This window comes from Spodoptera frugiperda, chromosome 15 (assembly GCF_023101765.2).
Source record: "Spodoptera frugiperda isolate SF20-4 chromosome 15, AGI-APGP_CSIRO_Sfru_2.0, whole genome shotgun sequence".
NCBI lineage: Eukaryota > Metazoa > Arthropoda > Insecta > Lepidoptera > Noctuidae > Spodoptera > Spodoptera frugiperda.
Genome location: NC_064226.1, coordinates 14,990,514 through 15,013,763, shown reverse-complemented (window position 1 = coordinate 15,013,763; position 23,250 = coordinate 14,990,514). Strand labels below are relative to the sequence as shown.

The 23,250-nt window shown below is 36.3% G+C and overlaps 1 protein-coding gene across 6 annotated transcripts in view; it reads left to right on the top strand.

Moving 5' to 3' along the window:
- The window catches only part of LOC118275714 (cell adhesion molecule Dscam2), a 133,732-nt gene that overhangs the window by 91,258 nt on the left and 19,224 nt on the right, over positions 1-23,250 (top strand). For all 6 annotated transcript variants that reach the window (XR_004783615.2, XM_035593781.2, XM_050698746.1 and 3 more), the window contains exons 5-7: positions 3,714-3,872; positions 4,502-4,651; positions 4,936-5,056. Coding sequence is in view for 5 of the 6 variants with exons in the window: in XM_035593781.2 (XP_035449674.2) it covers positions 3,714-3,872; positions 4,502-4,651; positions 4,936-5,056 (430 nt within the window). In the remaining variant the exon portion in view is untranslated. The remainder of the gene's footprint in view (positions 1-3,713; positions 3,873-4,501; positions 4,652-4,935; positions 5,057-23,250) is intronic.

Below are 23,250 nucleotides of genomic sequence, written 5' to 3'. Positions count from 1 at the left end.
TTACTGTATGCAAAGTGTACGTGCAGCGCTGTGCTCCTCATCAGTTTGTAAATGTGATTAGTTCATAGCCTGTATTAATCGAGGCTCGCCTAAAATATTCAGCCGGGCAGATCGGGACGCCTTAATTGAATCAAATATGTATACAGGAGCAGGACTCGGACCGTCAGGTGGAACTCCCGGCCGGGCTCATTCAACTCATGCAAAATTACATTTTATATTAATTTTCAAAATTTGCAGATTTAAAACTTCGTTTTTGATCAATTTGAACGTTTCTCCAGTGTCGTGGGTACGCTTACAAACATATAAGTTCACATACTGTGTACGGAATCGAAACCGCTACACGTTGTACGGCAGCCGGTTGCCCAGACACCGCGCCAACCGTACAGTCAAGTTTTAGTTCACATTAAACGTTGTCCAAGTCTGTACATTTTTAAGCGATAATACAACTTACTCCCACTGATAGACGTTCCTAAAAAAATAAAACGTCTAAAAACAAATCATCGTGAATGTCCTGGCGAGCAGGTCAGGGTACTCAAACAAAGCGTATATTTGACGTCACAGTCGCCGGCAACTTAACGAGTTTTCATTAAATACTGCGAGTGTTTATGAAAGTTTCACTTCGTCTGAATTTACCTGCGAGTGTCCCCGAGCACAGCAGCGCTTCAAAGGGCACGGAGGAGACAGGTAATTAAATGATATTCAAATTGAAAGAGCTTCAAGATGTTCGATCGACGAGTTTAACGTTTACCCGTAGCTAACATTAATATTACGTTTTACTGTAATATTGACTTAGAATATCTATTTCATCCAATTATGCATTATAGACTAAATATATGAATAGGAAAGAATAAATCTCTAAGTTAGTATGGAGAAAACTTAAGCTTGGCAAAATCTTTTAGCTTTAAAAAAGAAATGAAAAAGGGCCCACGGAGGATCACTTCAATCATTTCTTTCGCCTCCAGTAAATCATTGTAATATTCTAAATGGTCGTTGGGTACTGACAGTTTTACGAGTATTTGCAGACCTCAACGAAGGCGTTCCAACAAACCGCATTTTATGTACATTACTCTTAATAAATCTTTGGCTTGGTTTAGGGAAGCGTAAATTGCGCGCGTAACTTACACTTCTTAGGCCACGAAACTAAATAATGATGCTTGTTACTTAGTTGTTTATTGCGGATACCATTACATATTAATGTAGACTTACAGCATACGTCCATTGATCATATACATTACAAGGTACGAAATTACATGTAAACATGTGTTTTGTGAATTAATTTAAGTTAAATGGATAAAACGACAAAATACTTGGCAAAAAGGTATTCACAGTAATACATTAGAAAAAATTCAAAAGGAAGTTATAAAAGCCGATTCGGACGTTAAAAACAAGTTTCACGTCCCCGAGCATTAAACCTGTTCTCATAACAATCACTTTAAAGTGCTCGAGTTATGCTCGCAGCGCAGCAATCGCTTTATAGTGCTCTACTTTATGCTCGTGAGACGAATGTTTTTATTATTGAAGTTACTAAAAGTTTGTCAAAGACCGCTACGGTTTTATCTTGCTCGTTTTATTTGCATGCTCACTGAGAATTGTGATATTTTGTCATTTGAAAAATGTTCTCTATTGCCTTTAGTTTTATTTTTTTTTAAGGAAGTCGTAACTCGTTTCAGTAACAGTGGAACAGGTTTTAAGTTTTCGACTATAAACTTGTATATATTTTACTATTAAAAGAATATTAAATCGTCACGCCTTTCATCCCCAAAGGGGTAGGCCGAGGTGAACATTATGGCACGTAATTAATTGTATGTTATTTTTTATCTTAAATTATTGTCCCATTATTACAGAATCTAATATGTGTCAATATGATCGTGTTTTTACGCTACATATTTACTCCAAAATATCGAAAAGTTAACAACGTTTCCTCTACCCATTATATTAACCGCGCTGGATTCGATAATAATATCAACTCACAATATGTGATCCTGATTACTATCGATCGGATTACTGTAAAACCGTCGGTTTCGTGCCAAGAATATGAAGGAAGCGTATTACTATAACACGATGTTCTAAAGTTGTTATGTTAAAACAAATAGGTTTCATATCATGGACCTCTTAGGGTGATTTTCCCCCTGAGATGTGCTATGCTGCGTTGCTGTGGATGTTGTTTTGAGTTTTAACTCATATAATTATTATAAAAACTGAAATTAACTTCCATTTTCCTAAACAACTAATTCAACCAGCATATATCAGTTTTAATCTCCACACTAGATCTCTTTGGATGCTCATTAACAGTAACATTGACACAGTAGTGAGTGCCTGCAATTAGTTAATTGCAGTCCCGACTCCTGGCAAAAATACTAGCGTCCAGACTGTTATTCTCGCCTTGAAAGAAAGGAAACACGTAAAAGCAAATAGTGAGCCTTTTGCCGCTACTAACAAGTCCTGTTTAATAATGCAACATGTAGACGAAGCGACGGCCCCCAGACGTCTGCAAGAGATTTGAGTACGTTTGCAACTTGCATACACTTGCTGCAACATGCACAGTTGTGTTTCTGTAGCAGTAATGTGCTATTTTTTTGTCTCTTGACTGTCGGTTGTTTAGGTTGTATGGATTTTATGAGGTTTATCGCCTCTAGCATGATTGTAGTCATAAATATAGAAAGAATATTATTGTCTTTGACCAAACATTTACAACAATAACAAATCAATACGCTTCGCCACTTCCAAGCATGCTCTGTACACTAATAACCAATGTTATAATCCCCATGGGAACAAACATGAAACTTGACTTGTTTAGATATTTTGTTAAATATAAGATGAAGATTTCCCAAGAGAGACGCTTAAAAAAGTTACCGAGTTAGCAAAGGGGACGAAACACAAAAGTTGGAAAGCATCTGCGACACACAGTCTCGGTGCATGCAAGAAAAAGTTAGAGGAAAAAATTAACAAGCTTGAGGAAGTTTCGAAATGTCTGGCTAATGCTCATTCACAGAGGTTTTATATTGTCACCCGCTTCACAAGTAGCTCTGTACGTGTGGAATTTAAACTCGCAGTTATAAGATAATATCATAACCCATATTTTTGTTTAAATTTTGGTGTTTGCTCACTTCCATCAATACCTACAATCTGGGCATCGGCAAGTACTTTGTTGCTGAATATGCAAAAGGCAATACTTGAAAGGAATCGGATTTAATATTAAAAGTTTGATTTTGTACAACAAGTCGTATACAACCCTATGTACCTGTATACTTCACAGGTTCTAGACGAGGGCAATTTACCTCGAATACATTATGAGCAAATCAGAAATTATTCACAATCGCAAATCAAGGCTGTATTCGCTTGCAAATACTTTTGTCGTCACAGCCGCCGCCGACGTCGGCGCGGCTCGCTCGAGTTACAGTTTCACGGTTAATTTATCAAAGCCACGGTTTTTTTCAGTTATTTCAGTTAAAACGATCGTTTGATTGCTTTTAAATTGATACTTTTACAATTTTGCGGTTTCACTGTAGGTATCGTTTTATTCATGAACTTTATTCTAGACTGTTTAATTAAATTTGGAAAAAATGTATGACAGAACCTATAGCTATAGTGAAATTTTACGTTGTACTGAAAAACTGTGTAATGGAATTGAGGCCAATTTAAATTTCCATCAACCTGAAATATATTTCAGGAAATAAACTATTCTTGTAATGATTTTATATCATTGTCGGCAGTGGTGTGGCAAGATTGGCAAGTGCACGTGACCTCTACTCCCTCCGAGGCGGGAGGGCCAGCACTCCTCACGTGCGTGGCTCCAGCAGCACTGAGGGAACACTCTTCTGTCGCTGCCTGGTACAGAGACGACTCTGTCCTGCCCTCCGCCGATCATATGTGTAAGTACCTAACAATTGTTACAAGCAGACAAACAAATGAAATAGTACCTTCCTTGAAAATAACAAATAGAAATTAATAAGACTTTACCTGATTCTTTTTTGGCTTCTCCAATGATCTTTGGTTAATTTTGTTCCACAATCTAAGACATATTTATCACGACCCATTACCCTGGCTTACCTACAGAAAAGATAGCGATAGGCAAACCTGTGGTAGGTTGCCATTTTACAAAAAAATATACGCTATTATAGCACTCTAGTGTATTTTCCTTTTAAGTTGAACACAGATTTGAGCACAGTCCGCGTTAGACACGTCCCACCAACTCCTCCGGCAGCATTCTTCCCAAAAACTTCGTTCACGAAGCGAATTTAATTTTACGTAAATTCTACGAAACTTTAAACTCTTGGGGAACATTAAAATACCGTCTGGGTCCGATTTTGTTATTATGGTGGGATCGGGTTTATTAGATATCATTGCTGGTAATCTCTCTATCTATCTTTCTCTCTCTCTCCATTTCAATAGTAGTTTCAGTAGTGGTGAAAATCGGCTATCACCACAGGGCATGCACGGAATCACACGCCAACAAAGAAAAATATATGTCATTCAAGTGGATGTATTTTGTCCTTCTCAGCCGGCACCACGCTCCTGGTGGATGAAGGTTGGCGGCTCATCATCAGGTCGGTGCGTGTGGAGGACACCAGGGCACAATACTCGTGCTCGGTGCTCGACTCCCTGACAGGCGAGCGACGAAGGAGTTCGCCAGTCAACATTGATGTCGCTCGTGAGTATTTTACACTTGATTACGATACGATAAAGTTTTTTTTTATATATTATATATTATTATATTTATTTTGTTGGATGGATGCCAAGGATTCAAAGATGACTACGTTTCGGTCTTTTCAATTATGGGTCGAACAAACGCCTTTTTGAAGTTTTTTATTTTCAAATACATTTCAAATCTATATTTAAAGTGCTTGTTTCTTTTTAGAAGATTTATTATATAAAACCCTCAAACATTCTCATACAATTCAAGGACACTTCAATAATTATCCAAATCTTTAACAGCTATGAGCGTATCATCAGCTCCACGCGGCATCTCGCACGGCCAGTGGGAGGCCACAGTGCGGAGAGGAGGAGACGTGGTCCTCCCATGTCTGGTGCATGCCAACCCACCCGCCACTATCACGTAAGTACTACTACCATCAGCTTGTAACTGGATAATATATTTTAGAAGTATGTCTGTCTGTCACAATGTCACGTTGAAGGGCTACCCGTAATTCTGACAATGTTGTTAATGCACCTTATGTGATTACTCGTAAAGTAGACGAGATTTTTAGCTATGACGACAAAAACATCAAGATCATTGATATTAAAATTCTACTTCTTTAGCCTGTCATGTCATTTTGGGAGAAAGTGTTATTTAAAAGTATAATGATATTATCTTCAACATTAATGAACTTAATGTCCATTAAATAATCAATTACAGTAAATTTCTGAAAAAAACACCCTACTTAAAATTCATCGGACTGTCTCATTACAACTTTATTCTAAACACTAATTTGAAAAGAACTCGCAGCCTTAAAAGACTATTTATAAATTGTTTATAAGTTCAAAGGATATATTAATATCAGGTCTTAAGTAGTGTAGCTACAGCAGAAATGTCAAATATCGCTCTGCTATTCCTATTCTTGTTTCTCATAGACCTAACGTAAGGCATACAAAGATAGAACAGTTCAGCACCACAAAACAAATACCTCTTGTGTATGCAAAGCTATATTTTACGTGCTGTTGCTATAGTTGGGCCATTACTAATGTGCAAACTGTAATAAGTCATTTCTATCAGATCTCTCGCTCACACTTATGCCAGTTATGAAGGATAGTCACATTCTTTTGACGAAACAGTTCGCAAGTTTATTATGTCCCAATTATAGTCAACAAACCGCAATAAAAATTTTCAATCTACGACCAAAAGTAAAACTAGAAAACACCTAATAAAAAAGTCTTCATAAAAATCTTCTACTCGTTTTCCACTAAGAAACTCCATCGAGTGGTAAAACGTGAATAGTATAACCAATTCATTTGCGTTACCCGAGCAAACAGGCCGGGTCCGGGCTAATGTGGGCAGGGAGTGCACCCTGGAGACTCGTAACTACCAACTACCACCAGCATACAGGAAAACTGAGAAAAATAATGAGCTAACACCGACCTAATAGACACACCAAGACTTTATAAAACGAGACTCTATTGCGTATTTAATAACGTTTTAAATACAATAACAATGTTTATTTAATAATTCATAGTATTTTGTATCGTTATAATTGGTGCGTATTTCTGCGTATAAACAATGAGTGTTACTGGCACATGAAGCGCTTCCCACAACTCTTTTGTCTCAATTCCACAGTTACAGGTAATTGTATCTCGTTCTACAGTATCTCATGGTAAATTGGTTATATATAGCTATAATGAAAATGTTTTCTTCCAACATTTCTAATTAATTTATAATCCATCTTACACTGATATTTATCGGCACAGCAGTGGTCAAATTGTAAAGATTTCCAAGTTCCCATTGAGAATTAATACAGATTCATAGAAAAGCTTGAAAACATACTTCCCTGTTACTTATAGAACGATGAAGAAACTATCAATAAAATATTATTTCTTCTACGTAATATACAATACATGTTATATCATTTAGTTGTGAGCCTTAATTTCCTGGAGAAGCCAAATTCATGACAATAGACCTTTGTTATAATGAAACTCGTAAAAGTGGCAGTAACTATTCGGAACCTCTGCCTATTTGGGGAATAACCAATCGGGATAGAGATTTAGAGACATTCATGACGGTATGGTTACAATATTCTACTTAATTCGTCGTTACTATATCAACTTTGTTACATATAAAGTACCACGGTAAACACACGAACTAAAACCTAACATCTAAAAAAGAGATTACAAACTTCAGAGATTAATATCACATTTTAAAAAACATTTTAATTTAATTTAAAACTAGAAGCAACTAACGAACTCCTAAAATAAACATTAATTAACGCAAGTGTCGGGAACATTTTACAAAAATATATTATAAAGTTGCCGCTGCCGTTAGTGCTCAAAGCCACTTAAATCAGAGCTCTCCCCTCTAGTGCACACGACTGCACGCACACAGCCACGCTTTTGTTTGTCAGATGTATATGACACGACCACTGCTCACATGTGCATTCGTTTTGTTCTAAATTCGTATTATATCTATTTAGCGTACAACTGGATTATCCAAGATCATAACAGAGTGCTACTATGATTGTGTTAATCTTAGAAAAAGGCCTATAGAATTTTGATATCAATGTCTCATCAAATAAATAGAAAAGCGATAACACTGCATCTTAGTGACGCAATACGTGTAATTGCATTTGATGTTATTCAGCTACCTGCAATGGCAGCACCGCCAACCACTCTGCTTCATTCATCAATGCAAGGTCATGGAGTGGGGCTAGAAAATGGATCTCATCAGGTGCAAACAAATATCAACTCAGTGGTGGTCAGGCGATGTGACCTCCATTGTACACAGATCTATATGTTCTACTAAAACTTTTATTCGAAACTGGAAAACTGCGAATTGTCATTTTTCATTTATTTTAGTTTGCAGTATGAATATTACCACTACATAAATCTGAGTCAAAATTCACATATTTTGTAATTCTATACAGTAAATTCCGTCTACTTTAACTTGCTATTAAACGAATCGTAATAAGTTACCATCAAATCATCAATGATAAACACATAAAACACATTGAATTTTTACACAACATTTTACGTAGATGATGTTCCTTTGATCACGGAATATCCGACAGATTTTTTCATATCTCCGACAGTTTTCGAAATAATAAAACTGCGACTGTATGATAGAATGGAAAATGGAATCTCTTTTATCGCAAACGTGTATCTGTCCAAAAGATGAACAAAATGTTGTACGAGATAGTTACGATGTGAGAATTAACAATTTCGTTCCAAAAGAGAAAATTAAATAGATGCTACGAGTACAAAAACATGTTATTTTATATTCATTCTTTTATCCGTGCATAAAGTATGAGAATAATTTGCAAGCGAGTTAAAAAGTTTTATCTATTCCCCATTTAGATAAAGTTGATTAATATTATTATCTTGTAAATTACGGCCAACAGGCAATTTCCATTACTCTTTGCGGGCTATCAACATTTTTATCGGGATATTGGCAGGAAGCTCGCGCTTGGCTTGCGAGGATGTCAGCAATAAATCATTTCTATTCGAAAACAAGCCAGCACGAAAATAAACGAATAATAGCTAAACTTCGGTGTTAAACACGTCTTATGTGTGCTGTTTGATAAATTTATGGCCGCTACATACTTCTTCTTATATTATACTTTCGAATATAAAAGTATAGATACTTAAGTATATACTTCTTGTTTGTCTGTTTATGATGTATGTTACCAAAATTCTTTTCCGTTACATTCTTCTAAGCCCACGGTACATTTGTAAAAACAACGGTTAATCTTCCTAATTTGCATGTCTCTGCAAACAACATTTGTGTGGGACATTTGTTTTTCTAATTAACTCAACGTATGGTTACATTTCTTGCGCCGAGTGTAAGCCGACTTCGCGTCAAGTGTGAGTAAGCGCGGGTTCCGTCGAGTTTTTGTGCGAGGCGCGCGGAACCCTCGACACGAGCGCTATTTTTTATTTTGAGTATTTTAACCCTTGTCTGTCTGCCTATGGTGTCGCTCCCAATTACGATGACTGAGTGCCCGTTGTTGCAAACCTCTTTATTTTTATCAACAATTGTGCTCTATTCATTTGCAAAAGGGTAAGTACATCGATCCCCTGGCACAAGTACTGTTGAGGTAGGTGGCCTTTATTTAAAGGTACTATAAATAGCCCAAGCTAAATAATATTCCGGATGTTTGCATAATAGAAAGCCAGAATAGCGTCTAAATTGAAAAGCTATGTTCCGAATATACAAGAGTGTGAGAATTCTATCTATTTCAGTTTTGTAGGATATTTTAAGTGTACCCACTTCATATATTCCATGTTGGTAGTTATCGTGCATGTTGTAACCGCGCTGTAACACAAATGGACATTGGACAAGTTCGGAACAAAATGTGAGAAGTTGGACGTGTGAGGTGACCGCACCGACCGAACTCACAAACACTTGCGGGTGTCAACGGGCACCCTCATTATCCCGGGAACAAGCGACACACACACAGACACACCAGTGCCCTGTATCGTGTGTTTATGCAGTACTTACATGGACGTCAACCAATGAAGGGTTTATGATCAACCATCGCATCTGATAGGTCAGTGGAGTGAGTAGTAACACGAAAGCCAACACAATATAACTCAATCAATGATTATAATATATTTAAATGTGTATTCAATGTGAATATAGTAATTACATAACCACTGCGTCTGTACAAAAACTTGACTTGTAAAAATCTGATCGAAAAAGTTCCCATCTTAAAAGTATCTTCTCTAAAAAGCATTTCAAATATTAGTTTCTGTATAATGCAGTTATTTTCTCCTGGCTTTGTCCCAACTAGGTTTGTTGGCACTGAATCCTAACTAACTTCAGTTGAAAACTAGTGAATGATGTGAGACTAGAACAATTCTTATTCATTTTTGGTACTTACAAATTGTCAAAATTAGTACGAAGTCTAAACCCTAACGCTAGATTTTTCAATTACGAAGTTCTCATTACAAGCATAAAACCACTAATCATTGATTTAACATAGACTCTATATTTATTGTAATAAACCTTTATTTTAAACAACTACTATAGAAAGCGAGTACGCATTAAGTATCCATTTCCTTCCTAGTCCTTCTGGGAATATACAAGATACTCGTTCGTGTATCATACTAACACAGAAATACCTGGTAGTTGTATGCCTAGGATTATCATTGTAATGTGGCATTACGTACAAACAGCCCTTGCGTACCGCCTGCCTCTAGGGACCGATATACAACGCGCATATTGCGGCATTACCCACGCTGGCAGGTTTATCAGGAATACTACATTACCTACTGATATTTTATTACGAATAGTTGAATAATATTCAAATGATTTTGGCAATAAATCTTCGAGTGATACCTACATATTACGACCTAATTCTATAGGTACTAAAGTTGTAAAAGTGGATCCTCAATTTCCAGATAGGAGACCAAAACTTTGTCTTCAGCTGAGAAACTATAAATCACTTCCTAATGCATCAAATCAAATACATCAAACGGTTGCTCAAACACAATTCATGTTCGTTCTCCATAAATAATATAATCATCTTTCTGACAAACAGAACTGAAGTTTCCTCCTTTCTCCTGGTAACACATTACTGTCGGCTATTGTCTAACTCATAATGGCATCGCCCATTAATCATCGCTGTGAAGCTCAAGATTTTTCATTGTGTTCTGATTTATTATTGTTATTGATTCGGTGGTGAAACAAAGAACAAATTCTTTGATTGTATTGAAATGTTGAGGCAACCTGATTTTGGTTACACTGGAAATTTTATTTAGACATTGGTAATTTTATTTACCGTTCCGTTCCAATTTGTTTTCTAACAAAGACACAAAAGCTCTATCTTTATACTTCACAAACGACTAACAAGTATATAATGTAGTATTAGTTAGTAATATGTACTACAAATGAATACTTAGCAAATTACTAAACTAGCTGAATTCAGTACGAACACTGTGTAATCCTAATCTGACGGCAATCCATGAGTAATTCATAGAATCGAAGAGCGGCTGGATTCTTGGATCAACTAGTTAATCCATAGATAATCCCTCTGCCTTCACAGAGACACTAGAACTAGCTGGATTGTATGATCAATGCTCGTCATTCAGAGATTTTATTTGAAGCTCTGAGCTGCTGAGTCTGGAATTGTGCCCAATATAGGGCAATGCGATGCGTAGGTATTATTCGGTATTACGCTCATTCAGTCACATAACTTGCCTACCGTAATATGTACTGTCCTTATTGATAGACATTCCAGTCTATACGCAATGGAATGGCATTCTATTAAACATGGAATTATTAAAGGTTGGGTACAAAGTACAAGTCGTTAGCGAGATAGAAAGAAAAACTTCGAATTACCAACTTTTAACTGACGTGGTGGTTTTTTATACTCGGTTACTCTTTCTCAACTCTAACGAGTAGAGAGAGAAAGAGAGAGAGAGAGATAGATCAAATTTTATAACACAACAAAATCAAAGATGCATCCTTGTACAACAAAACAAAGGACAATCACACGAACCCACAATTGGCTCGAAGTTCAGTTACGGTAGTGTATTCAATTTTATGGACTTACTAAGTTACATTAGTCCTGTAAGTTGCAACCTCAATCAAATGACAATTATATTGTAATTTATTTTACTTCCTTTCTGCCCTGACTTAAATTTTCTTAAACGAATATAAGCAGAAACAAATCCTTAACAACCAGTTATAGTGCCAAAATTCATACAAACTAATAGTACTTAGTTTGTTTAATTTGTATGTTGTTCAAGTTAGGTGAGAGTAAAGTCTTAAAGTAAACAGGTAAGTGACGTCACGCGTGTAGTTATCGAACAGGTTCACGTTCGGGAGGGCTCTCGTTAACTCGCGCCCTTCCAAGTTTTAGCCACTGCCTTCAGGAATACACGGAGGCATAGTTTGTACCACATCACATGCATACCGAAACAATACTATAAATTCCAGTATCCTCTACTACAAATTTGGAAACAAGATTAGCAATTCAATCTGTTAAAATCTATAATTAAAATAATATATATTCTAACAAACATAATTTTACTGGTTCACAAAAATAGAGGTATAGTTCATATTTCATTGTATTAAAAAACCCAATTACGGACGACTACCTGGCGGGTTTACCAAAAGCAGGAGTAGCCACAGGGGGGTTTTGAGTCAGTAAGAATCTGACATTGGATGATCTTCCCCCTTTAAAAAGAAAGTTACGTACGTCTCTCCGAGTAGCACACCCTATGTTTCCACCACACGGGAACTTATTTCCCAAGTAATTACGCACTCGTGCGAGCCATATAATTTTATTGGAAAGCCCTTCGGTTATATTTTAATTGCCGAACAAAGGTGACTACCGCATTAAATAATTAAATACCCGCGTTATATCTTTGGGATACTCGACATTTTCCTTATAAACATAAATGGTTTGGCCCCACGTGGGCTGTTACAAGGGCCGACATATTTACCGTTTACTCGTAATTGTCATACAATTATGTCTTTGTGTTGATTGTAACACCTAAAATACTTCAAACAAATGTTACAATTGTTTACGTTTTCGGTGTAGCTACAGTTCCTTATTTTCTTGGAAAACTTCTTTAGAATTTGAAACAACACCTTGTTCCATATTCTTAGTATCTACTCTTGCGAAATTTGTCACTCGTAACTTAATTTCTCAAGTGAGTACAAGCAGGTGCCGGTAATTGCACTCAAGAGATACGATATAACATATTCAACATATTACCAAGAATAAAATAAAGGCGGACTTGATTCCCGCGCGTTCACTTGTTTGTACAAAGAAATAAAGTCGAGACACATACACGTATTGTTGTGGATGTGTGCGTGGGTCTGCATCCCTGAACAATACTTATTACATTTGGGACAGCGCCGAACACTGCTGACCTGAGTGACCCACTTTAAATACGCTCCCATTTTAAATGTCCACCTGACTTATGTACGCCGTTTGACTGGAACTAATCCTGTACAGAAACAACTAGCACGTGTGTAAATAAAATCTTTGCGTGGTTTTGGGTTGTGTTCAAATTATTTAAAGTTTACGATCAATGAAGTGGTTAACAACTAAATAATTAATTAAAGGTGTTACGAGAATTTTACAATAACATAACATGTTTTTTTAACAGCCAATATATTCGACAGCAAGTGCGCTTATAAACCTGGAAAGCTTTTCAGCACGTAATGTGAATGTAAAAATGTTTTGCAAAATACAACGTGATAGTTTGTACAAAACATGAAGATATTCTAAGACAAATACTAGTACTTACTAGTTAGGTAGTGTACTGGTTAAAACATGGCATTATGTTCATGTTTCGCAGAGTGTTAGACCGCATTAGTATGAGAGCCCCGCGGAGCACTTTGTCATCACAATTCCCGTCACCACTCGTTTCATAGAACAGAGGCGATTGTTCCGAGCCGAGTGCTCTAAATAAACATTTACAAACACTAATATTTTACTCGAGCCGGTAATATTTCTGACTTTGTTCTTCGACCCCAATGTAGCCAAGGAGAGGGAAACATTTTTTATTTATGGATTCTAGCAACACTTACTAACTTTACTAAGATAATATTGTTTTCACCACAATGAAGTTCAGTATTCTCTTGCAAGATAATTATTATTGATGGAGAATGTAATATAGGGGGAATTTATGTACTGATACGATGTTAGTTAGGCGAATCAACTTATGTATTCGAAACGAATATAGCTAACGATGGACATTTACTTTTGGCTACCTGAAGTAATTGCACAGAACAGACACACGTCGACTGACATTGGTTGAAGAGACTTTTCTAGAGCTTAGTAGAACTACGGCTAGGGATTTAGGTCCCTAGAAAATAGATATTTTATAAAACTTGGAAGATATAAACATTAGAAACCGCAACACCACCCGTCACGTTTACCGCACGCTACAGTTATTAATAATTCATTTTAAAGGGACACCCGGTCGGCTGCCAATCGCGGCGCTCCTCAAACTCGGCAGTAACCCGATCATTTGTCATGTGTCAGGCACCCGCCTGACCACTAATGGAGCTCCAGCGAAATATATCAAGAACCGCGACGCCTACTTTGATGTGTCTGTTATTAATTGTGCTGAACTTCGCCGCGTCAGCTACTGGCTGTTACTGGGTGACTGACGATTGATTTTAAAAAAATTGTTGCACTTTACTTTGCTACATGTGGTCTAATACTGTTTGATTCTAAGCTCGTGATAAATATTTTGTGACTATGGTTTATAGACCCTGTTATACGAGAAAAGTATTACCTAAAATTGTAATATAAGCATTTCCAAATCAACTTGCGAACCACACTTGCTCTTCGCTTTTTCATTCTTAACCGTAACCTTGTTTTACCAACAATTTCTGTTACAAATACAGTTCCCTCAATGCGCAACACAATCTAAGCACAATGTCTAGAAATTAGCTAATTTAACAAAAACTAGGTTAGACAACAGTGCTCGCAATAAGTGCAGGTGCTTAAGTTAAAGTAGTGCCGGCGCTGGCAGGAGTTCTGTATCGAACTGCTGCAACTGCTGCAACTTGCAGCTCGTTAGTAAAAACTTTTAAGTGTTCTATGAACGTTATTGTCACTGAATGTTTATGCTTATAAGCCGTGTACGTTGTAAGCGAAAGCGTTTTACTGTTATTCAACAACTAACTGAAAGTAATTTCGTACGGACGATTTGATGTCCGGGTTGTGCAAATCTCAAGCAAATCCTTTTATAATAAAACAAAACCAAGAAGTAACTCTTCTTGGTTTTGTTTGTTTGTTTCCCTTTTTCAGAGAAACAAAGCAATACTTTGATTATTTATGTATGAAGTATAACTGTATTAATGCGGAGTCAATCCTCAGAGGACACTGCGTACAATGATACGAATGACAATAAGGAAGATAGGTAATAACTGCTGCTTCGTCTTTTTTCCTATAACTCCTTGGTCGCTCGGTCGCAATTTTTTTCTAATCAAAAAGATTTTGTAGTAGTATTGAACCTAGAATGTCTGTTATGCCCAGTATATGGTACACTATACATTACATAATGACTACCCAACATAGGTATAATGCCCGCTTCTCAACCCTAACGTTGCCGTTAGGGTTGGTCCCATTGCGACTTATTCCGAGTTATATGAACTGTCTAAAATTATTTAAACACCACGTACAAGTGGTGAAAGAAAACATCGTGAGGAATCCTGGGTTTATAATTTCTAATTATTAGTTTAAAATCGTCACCCAGTCTTGTGAAATTAATGCTTAACCGTTCTCAGTGTAAAAAGAGGCCTTTGGTCAACAGTGGGCACTTTAAACTGTTGATGAAGATGAGACCTAACCCCTTGTAAAATAAAAGGTGTAGTATACAACGTGTAACAAAATACCCATATACATCAAGAAGCCCTGAAGAATACAGGTTGAATAGAGTCACTACAAGAAGTTTCAGCTTAAAATACGTTTAAAAATTTTTGTAACAAATACTTGGTATCGCATGATTCTTGATTTTAAATCATACAAACGTGTCACAACACTATAGGGGTCACTCGCTAATATTACGAAACATTTCTTCTGTAAATCTGATCGCCTAGTACCTGTCTACCTAATTTTGAATCACGCGGCGGCGCGATTTGAAAAATTCATAACTTGATACCATGAAAAAATTAGTTTAAAAACCCTTACCGTATCGTTTGTTATGTTATCTAGAAGCCGTGTACTTGATATGTATACCCCCTTTTTGTTACACGTTGTATATTTTCTTGATCGCTGTATCTCATACTTTAGTTCCATTTTATCGTATGAACTGAAAAGCATGTAGTTGAAAACTCGTATAGATAAATATGCGGGCGCCGCCGCGGGCCAATCTTTAACACGTTTCCTTTGGTTATCGTTACAGTTCACCAGCGAGTATATTGTGAACTTTGCACAGTTCTGTGCAACTTGCAGGTGCTAGTGGCAGTTTGACTGCTTCAATATTTAGCGAGGGAAATATTCATTCATTGTGCATGCTTTACTTTTTATTTTGTGACTTCAAACTTTAATATCGAAATGGTAACATCAGCATTTTAGTTGCCATGTTATTTTTTTCTAAAACAATGTGTCTACATGTTCTGTTGTAAATATATATTCTTACATTCATAATTATGCAATAATTTATATATTTAGGCTAAATAACATGTGATTTTTCCGATTATCTATGGTATGGGAAACTACCTATTCAGTAAAATTGTTGCTCACAGTTGATTGGCCTAAATAAAATCCGGTTTGTTAAATTTAAAGCCAATTACCTTTGATCAAACAAAAAGCTTTGCTAAAGTTAACGTTACCAGCGCTGTTTTAACAAATCGACAAGTGCTTTACGTGAAAACCTGTCAGCCCAGTACTACTAGTGATGGCTATTATGAGAAAACTAGAAAAACTAGACTTTGAAAAACATACCTCAATTGCTTCATGTATGTATTGTTTTTATTCGTGAGCTGATTTTATTTTGTTCCAATAAGTGTTTTTATCACTATACAACATCTTAACACATTTTTCTACTTACGCGTTCCGAGAAAACATTCTTTAAGTTTGATGTGCGTAATTGTGATATAAAACACGAGAAATTTTTAGGAATCGGATTTTCTTAGAAAACTGAGCGGTTCTCATACACTCATTTTACTTAATGTGGGAAATTTCCATACTTCAAACAACAAACATAAAAAGTTCTCTTGTACAGCGCAAGCGTCTACCTTCGAGAGTAACTCTGTATACATTCTCTCATTGGCTGTAGGTACAGTCATTCATCTTGCTCCGCTCACCTGTCCGCTGCATCAATACGTCAAACACAAAGGTTCATTTTGTATGAAGTCGGAGTTTGAATAAGGCTTGCCACTCAATAACGATTGACTGACTTTGACTGTATCAGAATTAAACTGAAAATATTTAATATTTTAGGTACTTACCGCCGTAGTCAGAGACATTTAATGGTTACTTACTTAGCCCTAGCATACCCAGTCTTAGCATTTGTTTTCCGAACAAATAATAGTTTAAGCACTAATCATTATTGAGCGCGCTCTAGTTTCGATTTCATTAAACATACCTAAAGCAAACTCATGCTAAAGGTACAGATAACGTTTTTTTTTTTTAAATAAAAGAAATATGAGAACGCTACTACGAATAACCTAGAAGCATTCGAAACGTATAAATTAATCAAAGTATCACAAATTATTAGCCTTTATTTTTTCAGAGTATCATTAACTGAACCTTTTATGTATGTATAGGTAGCTCTATAATACATAATCATGGTAAACTCAGCATTGTGTCGCTCAGTAAGATATACGCTTTGCAAAAATTTATGGGAGCTTAGCCATCACGTCGCGCGGAATGTAAGGGAGTACTTGTGACTGATTTATAGAGCTGTCTCGCTGTCTAGACGTCTACAGACTACACACATGATAAATGTATTCAGTAAAACATATTGAATGGAACATATAGCCCATGGCGTTTCCTTGCCAAAATCTATAGATGCTGATGTTAGGAAATTCTTTATCTATATATCTTTTGGAGTAAATAATATATTTTTTCGTTTTTTTACCTTAAGGTGCATATGAACTATTAGATCCCCATTCTTCTGTATACCGGCAGTGCCGTCACGGCTCCGGAACGAATAAATCCGAGTGCTCAGCGCCGTATCCGCCGCTCTCCCGGCATGCCACCGTCACCGCTACCGTTTCCGGGTCTCTGTACGGTAATGAATTGCTGTTAGGTACCCGCCCCCGAGACCCTGTTATTGCCAGATACTTTTACAAAATAAAACTTTGATTTATCATTTCCTTTTTATAATTTTGCGCTCAGAATATAAAATGTTTGCAAGAAAAGTTTTTAAGCGTTTACAGTGTTTTTTACCTAGTTACTTGTAATTTTGTTATAGCGCAGAATGTATAAAGGTATCATTTAAAAAGATATCGTAACTGCCATTTCATGAACATGTTCATAATTATTAAAATTTTGCGCCGTTGAGTACATGGCATTTCGTTCTTATGTTGCTTGATAACAACTTCAAATAGAGAATTCTTATTTCATCTCTTACACAGACAAAATATGAATACAAACACAGCACACCACTACCCTCACATTACCAATACATGGAACAGAAATCAGAAAATCATATTTGCATTCTTCGTTCCGCAATCCTTTACACAAATAGAGAGAGCATCTTGTCACTCCCTGGAGGGTCGAACAAGCGTTTTCCATTACCACAGATAACTAACTGAAGCCTTTGCGGGCCAACTTTCGACGTTATTGGAAACCTCTGGCGCGCAAGATTTGCGTACATACCAACGCTTTCACGGGAACACTTACTTTGTCAAGATTACCGGATTTAAGTTGTAAATAAGTTTGTAAGAAGCTGAGTACGGTGGAGGTGGGCTCGCGTTTTTACTAAGCTTCGGATTTTGATTTGCTGGAATAAATATTTAATGCGTGTTGTATATCTAGATGTAACAATACCCTGTTAGGTACCCGCATTGTTTTTTTAATCGTTGCCTCACACTAGGATTTTCGTGTGCCGTGAGTACGTTTAAAAACATACAATTTCACATACACATTACACCCAGATCCGGAACAACAATCTTTGGATCACACAAAAAGTTATTCCGTGCGGGAATCGAACCCGCGCCACGTTGCGCGGCAGCCGGTGTTACGTCAGACCTTCTTGTCTTAGTTCAATGATGTTATACCGAAGAAGACGATATATATGACGAAGCACCTCAATATTTTGAAAAAAAAACTACTTAGACAGAAATTCAACCTTTAACACTACTTATTTACTCTTTAATAAACAATTATTATGAAAACTGATACGAGTACCAAAACATGTCAATAACGCTTTACCTCGACACTTCAGCGAAACAAAATGCCAAGGTAAATAGATTCGATTCCAAGAGCTAAGGTTATATTAAAATGTATTTATAAAGCGAGGCCCGCGGCAATCTGCTCGTCTGAATACTTTTATCACACATTACGTATTCCTTTGAAACTTTCTGTTTTCACATACAAAATATAAGCCACATCCTTATAAAGGCCTCCAACTATCCCTTGGCTATTGTTATTGAAATCGACTCAACGCTTTTACTGTGAAATTATATTAAACTTAATGTTACATAGATTTACGCTTGTTTTTCCTTAAAAAGTTTTGCAAATACCCAATGTATATTGATATATTGTAGATTAATATATGTATACTTATAATGTATGTAACTGTTTCTACACGTCATTGAACGTTGTCTAAACAAGTAATGAAACCGCTACTAATAATATGATGAAATAAATTTAAATAAAAATAATTTACTTAGTTGCGAAATACTCAAATTGTTTTTTTAATGTAAAATTTATGTAAACCAATTTCGTTAATAATATATTATTATGCAAATAAATGAAAAATTCACAATAATAAAATTATTCAGAACCGTTTATTTAACTGATTCGAAAATATATGTATATTCCGACAATAACTGAATTACAGAACACTCGCCACTTTGCACCGTAATGACGACATTTATTAATTTGTTTTTTATTTGTAAAAATTTTCGTGGTGGTATAAAAAGTATCCTATCACCTAAGTTAGCTCATACCCTGTCTATATATCAATTCATTCATTAATTTCAGCGTGATTGACGAACAAACATCCAAACAAACAAATTTTTACATTTAAAATATTATAATGTGATTTGCTTAAACTTATTTTTTCATTCTTATTTCTTCAGACTCTAGCTAAACCTTTGCTTTCATGCGCTGAAACTTCTAAAAGAAAAGCTACAGTCATACAATAAATAGACTTTGGTTATCATACATGACATTCTTATCTATTCACCTTAAATTCAAGGCAAGGAAAATCATCGTTGAGAAGTTAATAATGTATGCGATCGTTTATACTCGTTATTGCCGGTAAGTGAACTCGTCGCGTCCTGATTACACATACGTTTCATACAAAACGTTTCAAGATGTTACCGGCTCGTTGACGGCACACATCAACGCAGTCATAAAAACGCGAATACCGCCGCCAAACATTGCCGATGTAAATATATTGTGGGCTCAAGAGACGAGCTGTTGGCGATTAAAGAAATATTTTTTTATTGCAACAGTTTGAAACTTATTGAACTCTTAAATTTTTTTTATGAAAATGCGCAATTAATTATTATTATTTTTACCTAAATTTTTACGTTCATTCATAATACGCTACGTCTAAGATCTGTCTACTAATTTATCCATTCATCGTATTGTATAACTAATAGTTTGCTATGATTTTGATTCCCATACGAATAAAATATTTATTTGGTCTTTGTATCAATGCATTTTTTCTACTATTTGAAAAAAAAATCTTTTTTAATGTATGTAGGTATTAAATTAACTCAAAATCATGGTTTACTCACGTATATTAACGAAGAAAAGCTCTACTAGTTTCGAATCACAGATGTACTCTTCAGTATTATAAGTTCATGCGCTCATGAAATGTTTCAGTACAACCCTGCATCCATTTATGGTCTAAGATCAAAACCACACGCTGACGCGTACTCCCCAGGGGTTGCGAAAACGAAAATTTTGCCGCGATCATATAAATAATATCGGCGGAGGTTTATAACACAAGATACAGGCGTTAAGACAAATATGAAAATTCATTAAAATTATTAGAAGTTTTTTCATTCAAATTAGTATTCTATCCTAATTTTCATATTCACAGCATAATTTGGAATTGTAATAAAAAGGTACGATTATGATAAATAACATCAAATTATTTTAATCGTTCCCCGCTCACGACATACACCACCCCTGCTACCCCGGGGCAAGTCAAACCTATGCGTATCTATCACACGCTGAGCATCGCCGCGGGGAAGATGATCAACACCAACTTTTTGTCATGATATGAAAGCAAATGTTACCTAAAATATGTTTGTTTATTGTTCATATGTTAAAAGTATCAGTGACACCAACACGTTTAATGGCTCGAGTTTAAAATAATATGTATGATGTATGTGTCTTTACGTACTCGTACGTAGTTCCAATTGATACGGTATTTACGTTAAATGCCTTTGATATCAAGGCATCACAGATAGCGTTTAGATTTCTCCATATCACGGTATAACTGTAGCAATACGAGTACCGCCTCTTGTCGGCAATCGAGATCTTATCCTCCGGCAAATCGGCACAAATGATTTCCATCCAACACACTACGTGCGTTTGATTCAAGGAACTATGCAATCTAGGTCAATTTCACAAACGTGCCTTTCAGCCAAACTATGATTTCCATTTCAGAAGTTTGCATTTCTGCTGTGAGAATTGTAGCACATTCTTGTCAACTGATGGGCGTTCGTTTTAGACTGAACTTTATTATCATTTTCTTTTTCAACGAAACCCTTCACTTCAATAAATTACCTACACTACATGCAGTTTTCATCCCAATTCTTTAAAATATTTTACAAAACTCAGAAAAAATACAATAATTCATTTTAAAACCTATATAATTCAAATTAAATATCCTTATTAATTAAGGGCCTTAAAATAATCTTCGACAAAATGACTACATAAGTTGACCAACTTTACCTCACGCATAAATCGCTACCTCTTGTGGCTTGCACCAGCGGTTGTATCCCGAGGCGAGTCAAGGCTGTATCCATCACGCGTTGAGTGCTGCCCCCAGGGAGTCCATCGCCTTGCTGCCGATCCCGCTCTGATTCCCATCCCTACGCCACGTGCGTTTGATTTCAGATACCATGCGATATCTACGAATTTCTCTACATAAATATAAATAAGCCTGAGGTTTTGTAGTACTTAGATCAACTTGTGTGATCCCTAACAGCTAGTGATCAACCGAATCTCTTCAAATTGAGAGTAAAACAAAATATCAACCACCAAAAAGAAATAGATAGGTAACATCACAAATCTTAATTTAATAAGTTTGTGTAGCAACAATACAGTGCATAAACTATTAAGTAATTAAAACAAGTCCACGATAACCCTAGAGACCCTTAATGAAAGCAACAAATGTGTACATGTGTGTGTAAGTGTACGTAAAACAAACAATAAGGCCACGTGTGTGTGTGACACAAAGGAGTTCATTTCTAGTTCAAATACAAATAAATGTTTTGAGCCTTCTGGGTAAGCAGAATTAACCCTGTTAGCGCAGGTACACGAGTAACGGCCGGTGCCGGGTGGACCGGTAGGACTTCCACGATGTGCCATCAATTGGGACAATTCATATTCAAAACTACACTTACGTGTGATTCCCTGATTTAATTTCACAACTATTTAATGTGCTACCAGACTTATACGTCCGTATTTTCGATACCCTTATTTGATCCCGGTTTTAAAACATAATTCAGCGTATTGACTAAGCCTATTTTGATTAAATTAAACATTAACTTATAAACTTGTAATAAGTTCTTTACAATCTTTGTCCGTATTTTCCATAGATAAAGAAAAACAGAGTGAATAGGAAGTTGCCGACGCAATCTTGTTATCTATTCAAATGAGGAGAATTGGTTCCTGCGGCTTCGGTAGGCGTTGAATTACTCTGTAATTAAATGCCCTCGCTGTTCATTAAAGAAATGTTTCATCACAATCAACGATATCGAGTTCTTTTCATTAAAACGTTCGTGTCGTGGCCCGTGGTACTTCGTTAGGTTCTTGTGCTTAATTATCTTGATTACTGACTCCTATCACTAGCACTGCATCACTTGTGTGCACTCAGGACTATTGATGATACGTCTATTGAACGGTGTGGGACTGGGATACACAATGGCCGAATTACATGATGGGTTCTTAGTGGCTGAACCTTCACTCAGGTTATTGTTCAATGAACACAAAAACTGTAGCGGGTAACGCATGGTCAACGCGTCGCCTGCCCGTGTTGACCTCCCAAACCTAATTACGTCGGTCGCAGAGACCCTGGCTATTGCGACCGACGACAAAAAGAAAGCAGCGACGGGTTATTCTTAATAAGAAATTTATTTGGACCCAGAAAATTTTCTGGAAGTAACTCATTACGGACGACATTTCTCTTCAATTTACTCTTAATGTAGCTTTTATGAAAGCAGCAAGTACGATATTTCAGTTTAATTTTTCCAAGTAATTATATTTTTGTGTTACAGGTTGATTTACTTTCGAAAGGTTTATTTAATGGAGTGTCAAACTAAATTAACGGAAAATTTTCAAACAGTATCTGAATTGGCTAATTGTTTTTAATTGAGAGATAGCAGTTTAATTGAGGAAACTGTAAATGTTTAGCTTTTTGTAGTAGTAATTAACGTTGTATCGTTTTATATTACATTCAGACTCTGAAAGTACCAAGTATAGCATGTTGTGTGGCACTACGAGTATTGTTCCTATTGTAACTAGGGCACGATGGAATCTGTAAAGTTATCTAATGGAGTGTCAGACGCAGGGCCCGGCGACACGTACCTAGGAGACAACTACTACATATTGCTTGTTCGTAAACACACTAGGACTATGAGTAGCACTATCTGTTATGTGTATGTGTAGTATCTGACATACAAGATATGTGTGCAGTATCTGACATACAAGGATGTGACCGTGATAATGCATAGACCACAGAATATAGGGTGCTGTTTCTATTATTTTTAAAACGGGA